We start from the raw sequence: 8962 nt of genomic DNA, 5'->3' as shown, positions 1-8962 counted from the left end.
ATAAATAAATAAATAAATCTTTAAAAAAAGCGTGTTGCTGGAGTGGTGGGGGGTGGGAGGGATGGGGTGGCTGAGTGATAGACATTGATGAGAGTATGTGCTATGGTGAGTGCTGTGAATTGTGTAAGACTGTTGAATCACAGACCTGTACCTCTGAAACAAATAATACATTATATGTTAAAAAAATAAAAAAGAAGAAGATAGCAGGAAGGGAAAAATGAAGGGGGGTAAATCAGAGGGGGAGACAAACCATGAGAGACTATGGACTCTGAGAAACAAACTGAGGTTTCTAGAGGGGAGGGGGGTAGGGGGATGTGTTAGCCTGGTGATGGGTATTAAAGAGGGCACATATTGCATGGAGCACCAGGTGTTATACGCAAACAATGGGTCATGGAACACTACATCAAAAACTAATGATATAACGTATGGAGATTAACATAACATGATAAAAAAAGAAAGAAAAAAAGCCTGATTATAGTTATATAATATAGTTTGTATATAAAAGAAATATCTTCATTATTACCCTTGAAAAATGTATAAAGTAGTCCAATTCATCGTTGGTCTTGTTGTTACCTCTCATAACCCACTCAGCCCAGTAGTTGACACCCTTATTCCCCTTCCAGACCCAGCCCTCCACTTGCTATCCTTGATGCCTACATACCTCCCTCTAAAATATGTCCCATGCTCCTTTGCTTTGTAACCTAATAACCATCCTCAAAATGTTTCCTTTCTGTCTCCCATTTCTTCAGGATTCCTAACTGCAACTAGCTAATCTAATAACTACTGTAAGATCAGAGACACTCAGTATTTATTGAATAAAGATTAATTAAAGTATTTATGGATTACTGTGGTAACATGTGAGTTTAAGGGAAGACTTCATTAAGAAACAGACTTTAATTCAAAGGGATGGAAAGGAGAAGAGGAGTAACCTTTGGCAAGTACTTACTATGTACCTGGTACTGAGTTAGTCTCTTCAAATATGCTGCTTTATTTATTTATTTATTTATTTTTTAAAGATTTTATTTATCTTTTGACAGAGAGAGACACAGCGAGAGAGGAAACACAAGCAGGGGGAGAGGGAGAAGCAGGCTTCCCGCTGAGCCAGGAGCCTGATGCGGGACTCGATCCCAGGACCCTGGGATCATGACCTGAGTCCAAGGCAGACGCTTAATGACTGAGCCACCCAGGCGCCCCTGTTTTATTTTTTAAAATCATAAGAACAGACCTTTCACCATTTTACAGAAACACAAATGAAATCTTAATGAGTTAGGTATCTTGCCAAAATATAGCAAGTAAGCGGCAAAGAGGAGAGTCAGACCCAGGTCTAAGTCCAAAGTCAGAACTTTTCTCATATCATATCACATCTTAAAAGAATGAGGAGTAGCTTTGGGACCATGGGGGAGCCCATGAAAGCACACAGGAGTAGAGACCTGGCATTGCTTTCCTTGAGGCAAACTTCACATTTTCCTTGATGCTACCTGGAAAACATAGTCCAGACATCATTTTTCCCAGAGACTACTTCATCCTATACTAACATGAATCACGATTTTGTTTTCAGCTCTCTTGAAGTCCTGTCTGAAATAGTGATCATCGAAATCACATATTTTAATATTATTATTTTCAAGTGATATAGAAATTAGAAATAAACTAATCAAATGTTGCATCCTAGAAATTCTCCCTTAATGGTTTTAATCGGCATATTCAAATACTGGTTTGATTGTTATTGATTAAATCTCATCAGTAAATCAACTTCCCCTAATGATCCTATTTACCTATTTATTTGTTCATCCATTCTTTTATTTCATCAAGTTGAAATTTAATTTGCTATTGGTGTACATATTTTAAAATTTGAAAGAATGAGATTTTACTCTATTGTTTATCAATAAGAACTTATTTGATGTAAATACATGGATCACCCATTGTAAGAAACTCATAAAGATAAGTATCAAGAAGTATTTTGCTTTCTTGCCTCTAAATTAACAACCAAAGTTAGGAGTATCTAACATGAAAAATTCAACTGGTTTAACAGCAGCTAATTTTTTCTGATTATTTTTCTAAGAGTTTCACAGGTATTATCTCATTAGAGCCTCAAATTAAAAATAAATAAAACAATGTAAGAGGGGAAGTAATATTATTATCCTTACTGATGAGGAGAGTCAGGCTTGAGGCTTTGTGTAAGGTTTGTAGAATCCAGGAAGATCATATTGCTCCATTGCCCTGCTCTTTTTTTTTTTTTTTTAAGATTTTACTTATTTATTTGAGAAAGAGAGAAAGAAAAAGCAGGGGCTGGGAGAGTGGCAGCAGGGTATGGAGAGGGAGAGAATCTCTCAAGCAGACTCCGCGGAGCCCGACGCAGGGCTCCATCCCAGGACCCTGAGATCACAACCAAAGTTGAAATCAGTCTGATGCTGAACCGACGGAGCCACCCAGGTGCCCCTCTACTGCCCTGTTCTTAACTGATCAGAGTTCAACAGGCATGATCTATTGGAGAGAATTTACTTCTAAACCAATTGTTCCCCTCGGCAGAGGAGGATTCTTTTATCCTGAAGCCTTAATTGGTCAGGGAGCAAACATCTGCAGAAGGCATTTTGATATTTGATCTCTTGAACAAAAAGAAAAGATGGGGTCCTCAGGTAGAAAAGTAACCTGAATTTTTAAAACTCAACACATTGAGGTTATCTTTCTCAAGCTACTCCCTGAGAACTACTTTCACATCTTCTCTAAGTCTTTCCATTATAGAATCCAGGAAGATTATTTACAATAAAAATTCATGGCAATTAAATGGAGGGGACTTTAGGAGAACTTAATTGCTTTTGGATCAAAGAACCCCTTGAGAATCTGGTTAAAGTTATGGACTCCAACCAGAAAATGCACTGTACTCTTACTTGTCAGATTTCCTTGAAGTTTCCAGCTTCATAAGATACTGGGAACACAAGAAGTCTTTTCCATTCTAGATACTATTTAAGAGAAAGAGTTTTGAACAAGACATTTTAGAAGATGCCTCTTCCACATAATTTGAACATAAAACAAATTCCTGCTGTCTCAAACCACAATTATGAGTCAAGAAAGAAAGAGACATCTTCAACTTTGACAGTTTTATACCCATGAAGTTAACATGTAGAGATTTTACAGCCTGGAAATGTGTTATGTGCTATGAAACACTTTTCCAAAATTTCCTTTCTTGGTTAAAAGATAAATAGTCTTTAGTATCTCTTAACAAAAAAAGAGAGAGTTGTGAAGTATTTGCAGTGGCAAGGTTGTCCCATTTCATTTTATAGCATTTCCGATGAAATGAATTTCATCTCTGAGATACGGGAAGTTTGTAAAGCAACAACTTGTGGGTTTTTTTGTTTTTTGGTTTTTTTTTTGCAGTTGAAATAGATTCACTTTTGTAATTGCAATCTTTCAGAAAATAAGATTCTTAAGCAGCACTTACCTCATCAGAACCAGATCCAAAAATCAGCAAGTCAAAAGGAATTGCTGCAACCATGTCGATCAGGAACCAGCCTTTGAAGTAGTGTATTGCTATTTTGGCCGGATCACTTACCACTTCTTCATTCTGATTTACATATGTTGTTCTGAAGTTTATGAGAATATCTATGATGAACATAATATCCACAATCAAGTCCACCACATTCAAAGGGCTACAAGAATAGCCACATTCTCGTCTTTTCTGTTCTTCTCTGTCATTGAGGAGAAAGGCTGCAGAGTAGGGCGTGAAAATAGCAGTGTATATGACCAAGAGCAGAATAAGCCAATCCCAGACTGCCTTGAAGGGGCTGTAGTGCAATATTGTAAACTTGTTGATGCGTGGGGTCTGCAGTTTATATTCTGGCAGGACATCTGCTCCTAAAGAGAGAACCTGATCAAAAAAAGAAAATCGCACACTACATAAAAATGTCATTATCTGATCTTCTAACCTACAGAAATATTAAGGTAATTATACATCAAAATCTATTAGGCAGGATGCATATAATTGTGAAGGATGTATGAAAAACACATAGTTTAAAGGACTCGATATAAACACCCTTTCTGCAGTATATTTGACCCCAGAAAACTCTATTGGTATTTCTTGATAAACATGATTTTCACTGAAAAGTAAAGAATATTGTCACCGAGAAAGCAAGGAGTGGTTACTGGTTCTTTTGGAACATACTACTACTCAGAAATAAAAATACATGGCTGTTTTTAGAAAATCATAAAATCAGTCTGATACATGAGTAATTCAGTTTTCAAACCTCAGAAAGGATTGTCTGTAATGAACAGAAGCAGCCTACTTGGATCTGTGTTCATATTTAATTTACATATATTTAATTTATAATTAAACCTTGATAAATTAAAGATTCAAATCTTTAATTACAATTTTCCCACCTGCAATCTGTTTTTAACATTAGAAAAAAGGCACACGAGACTAAAATAAACACAAAGGAGTCTTTTCCTAAAAAGTTGAGAGAATATTTTCTATTCTGGGACAAATGTACTTTCACCCAAACTCCTCCATCACATTTAGAGAGCCAGAAAGAGAGAATGGTGCAAAGAGATGCTCAGAATATCGGTCTGGAAATGTTGCAAGATTATTAGCACCAGTGGGCACTTAAGCCCTGAGATTTATTCTACGTGATAAGACATTGGTAGACTAAATTAGTTCATCTTGTAGAATCTTAGTTTATCTGAAAAAATTAGAACTAAACTTGAATCACATCCCAGTAGAAAAGTTCATGAGTTGGTAACTTTAGACGAAGTTTCAAGAACCAAGTTCAAAGCAAAAAGTTTATCTCGTTACCGAAAAATGTAATTAGTCTTAATATAGGGGTTTACAAAAATGGAAATTTTTTGATGGCTCTACAAATTGCACCTAGAGACATATTTTAAGGGAGCAGGGGGTTATATATACTCTTATATTATGAATATCCCATGTATATGCAATGTCTCTCAGAGTTAATTTCACTGAATAAATTTTTAGGCTAGATTCTCCTAAATACAGCTAATATATTATCAGCTTTGCAGCAAGAACCTCAGACAATCCCCTACTGGTTAGTCAAAGAGTGTTATTTCTCTGTTCTTGGTAATTCTATCCCTGTAGGTTTTAACTTGATTATAACAATATCATAGGCAAATTTCAATTTTAAATCTTATTTTCGTTGTCATATCTCATACCTTTTTTCACATATGAGCTACCATTCTTATCTTAAAAAGAACTTGAGAAGTTTAATAACAACCACAAATGAGGTACAGCATGATTTTTAAATATAACAGTTCAGTTAAAATAGACAAAGGTGCTTTAAGGTAACAGCTAAACTGATTTAATTTGAATTGAAAAAATAATAATACAGAACCTAGCCATTTTTTTTTCAGTCCAGAGTAAATTTGAATAGGAAACATGGCTTTATTTTAAGCTATTATGAGAAAGGACAGGAATTATTAGTAAAAAAAGAAATCTGGAAAATAAAGTGATTTCATTGTTTCTGAAATACTGAAAAATTTCAGAATCCAAGGTCTCAATCTTTATCTCTAACTCTAAAGAGGAATAAGGTTTGGAAAGTCTGTCAGTTGATTACTGCAGACTGTTAGAACTCCAATCTTGTCATGCTCAGTACAGAAAACTAGCCCATAATATTTTGGTCTGGAAATAATGGATCATCTCTTAAGGTGTTACCATGTACTATCCCTTTCTAAAAACAAAACAAAACAAAACAAACAAACAAAAAAACCAGGGAAGATTCAGAGTGTAGAAAGTAAAATCCGAAATCTTATTTTGCCTCTCAAAGTCATCTAAAATATGGACCCATTCTATTTTTCCAGTTCCTTCTCTCAGTAGATTCTTTTATGCACTCTGACAAAATTTGGCTAAAATCTTTGAACTACTGAGATATTTCCAAATCCCTAAATTCACAAATTTCTCTCATAAAGAAAGGGTATGTAATTATCCAAAGAGAACAACAACAACAAAAAAAGTCATTCTTAAAGAGAGGGATATTTGTCTGAGTTTGCTCCCTGCTTAAGGGACATGCCCCTGATACCAACCTCCCACATACGGCAGTTTGAATGCCTGTTTTAGCAGAAGTCTAAGTTAGAATGCATTCAGCCCCATTGAGCATCCCCTGAGAAGTGAAAACTGTGGATGGAGCCCTTTCCATCCCACATATGCAAGCATTCCTGTAACAGAGGACCGCTGTGCTAAGAGCTGGAAACTGAAAAATTGGAAAGATACTGTCCTTGAAATTGCAGTTTATGGTCTACTGGGAGAAAAACTCGTGCAGTCAAAGGGAAGCCCTGATGAGGTCCATCCATTCCTGGGTTGGTGGTGGTGCTGATGAAGGGGGTGGTCTCCATAGAGGCTTTTCAGGGAAAGATGTCACTTGAACTGAGACTTTGAGTGGGGGGAAGAAAAGAATGCAGCTGGGGGATGAGGAAACTGGAAATGGAAGACTATTACAGGCAGAGGGAACAGAATGAACAAAGGTAGGGAGGCATGAAATAATGTGTCGTGTGTTGAGGAATTATAAGCCACCTTGTGCTGCTGGTGGACAAAATGCATTTGCAGTAATTGGTATGGTACCCAATTATATGGTACACATTCTTTTGACTTCTGCATGGGTATGCCTATGTTTTATCATTCAATTCTCTCATGAATTTTACTAGCCAATGATTTCAAAACTTTTATTTATATAGCATACTTCAGCACCATGAGGTCTCATTATCAATCCAAATGTGGTCATGGGCACCGAAGTCAGGTAGCCCTCTATTATTAAGTGATTATCTTACTGAGTCAGAAGATTATTTTGTTTTGAGTTTTCACCAACATACACAGGTTTTTAAGATCTTCTGGGAGAACTTACGGTCCTTTGAGAATATTCTTTTCTGTGAATATTGTTTTAAGAATTGTTAAAGGTTACCAGGCAGAGAGGGCAAGGTGACCAAGTTTAGTTTTAGATAAATGCATCTGGCAGTGGAAAGCAGGAGAACCCAGAGGGGGCAGGATCAGAGGCTTAGAGATAAATTAGGACTTTGGTACTAAGAAAGATAGATAAATGAAGAGAGATCAGGAAAGCCTGTATTAAGGGGAGGTGGCCAAGATTAAAAAGAGGGATACATTTGGGAAATAAATGCATCTCAAGATAAGAATGAGAAATAAGGAAATATTTGTTTTTTTGTGGTTTCAATAATGAGTTTTATTAGAGCCAATCATGGTAATACAAATCTATGAAGGCTCACCCATTTGTAGAATAAGGGAAAGAGCCCTAGACTTTAAATGTGAAGATCTGGGTTTAAACCAATTTTTCTGGTAAGTAATTTAATCTCTCTGGATCTGGGTTTTTTTGTTTTGTTTTTTCATCTGTGTGATGGAGATAGAATCTTTGCTCAAATCACCTCTCTATACAGAGCAACCATATCACATTAAATAATTTCTATAGTAGTATCTGATAAAATGGGAAATACCTACATAAAATAATTTCATTATTATTTAGAATTCTAGGGTTACTCATTTAATTCTTGATTTAAACAAACCAACTATAACCAAAACATTTATGAGCCAATTGGAGAAAGTTGAACACTGACTGGACATTGATAATATTAAGGAAATGTTCAGTTATCTATTCACTAGAATAAACTAAAACAAGACATTGTGGTTTAAAATAACAGTCATTTTATTATTCATGATTCTATGGACAAGAAATTTAGGCTGAACCCAGTTGGGCTATTCTTCTGCTCCACACAGTGTAAATTGGGGTCACTCAGATGTTTGGCTGGTGGCTGCACTTGTGTAGAGAATCTGGAAAGTCTTCACTGATATGTCTAGTACCTTGGTGGGGATAGTTTAAGGCTGGCCTCATGCAATATGCTGGAACAATTGGGTCGCTCCCTTTCTCTGACTCTAGATAAATATAATCTAAAGATACATATCTATATCTATCTATGTATAGAGAGAGTTTTTATATATATAATTTTTATAAAAACTGTGTTTTTATAAAACACAGAGAATATATAATATATATTTTATATATATTTATAATATATATAAATATATTATATTTATATATTATATAATATATATAAATATATATAAATATAATTTATATAATATAAAGACTGTATACATATGTGTGTATATATATATGTGTATACAGAGAGAGAGATGTATGTATATATACATACAGAGATACAGTTTCTATAAAAACTATATATAATTTCTCTATACAGTCCCTTTTTGTGGTACTTTTCTATATGATCTCATTAGCAGGATAGTAAGATGTCCATGTGGAAGCTCAGTACTCCTAAGGGAGAAGTAGAAATGTCCAGTCTTCTTTTTTTTTTTTTTAAAGATTTTATTTATTTGACAGAGAAAGAGACAGCGAGAGCAGGAACACAACCAGGGGGAGTGGGAGAGGGAGAAGCAGGCTTCCTGCCGAGCAGGGAGCCCGATGTGGGACTCGATCCTAGGACCCTGGGATCATGACCTGAGCTGAAGGCAGACGCTTAACGACTGAGCCACCCAGGCGTCCAGTCTTCTTAAAGTCAAGGCCTGGGAATAGTACGTGATCATTTTTCCCATATTTTATTGACCATCTTGGAGACAAGCTATCACAGGAATTATTGACAATTGTTTTTAGGTGTGATGCTATTGTGGCTTTTTAAAATAGTATTTACTTTTTAGGGGTACACAGTGAAATATTTATGGATAAAGTGCTATAGCTTTTAGGGTAACTGTGGGGCGTGCATTCCAAGGCCCCTAGTGGATGCCTGAAACTACAAATGATACTGAATCCAATATATATTATATTTCTCCCTATACATACACACCTATGATAAAGTTTAACTGATAAATTAGGCACAGTAAGAGATTAACAACAGTAACAATAAAATAGAACCATTATAACCATGTGCTGTAATAAAAGTTATGTAAATGTGGGGTCTCTCTCTCTCTCTCAAAATATCTTACTGTAATGTACTGACCCTTCTT

At 35.6% G+C, this 8962-nt stretch overlaps 1 protein-coding gene across 1 annotated transcript in view; it reads right to left on the bottom strand.

Moving 5' to 3' along the window:
* Positions 1-6333, bottom strand: part of LOC102743819 (voltage-gated inwardly rectifying potassium channel KCNH7) — a 74337-nt gene extending 68004 nt beyond the window's left edge. Inside the window, exons 1-2 of the mRNA XM_081815477.1 lie at positions 6212-6333; positions 3437-3920 (exon numbers count right to left, since the gene is read on the bottom strand). Of these exons, the coding sequence (XP_081671603.1) occupies positions 3437-3920; positions 6212-6333 (606 nt within the window). The remainder of the gene's footprint in view (positions 1-3436; positions 3921-6211) is intronic.
* Between the last annotated feature and the right edge of the window lie 2629 nt (positions 6334-8962).

The sequence above is a fragment of the Leptonychotes weddellii genome, chromosome 3 (genome assembly GCF_054177405.1).
Source record: "Leptonychotes weddellii isolate Sample4059 chromosome 3, ASM5417740v2, whole genome shotgun sequence".
NCBI lineage: Eukaryota > Metazoa > Chordata > Mammalia > Carnivora > Phocidae > Leptonychotes > Leptonychotes weddellii.
This window is presented reverse-complemented; position numbering and strand designations above follow the sequence as displayed.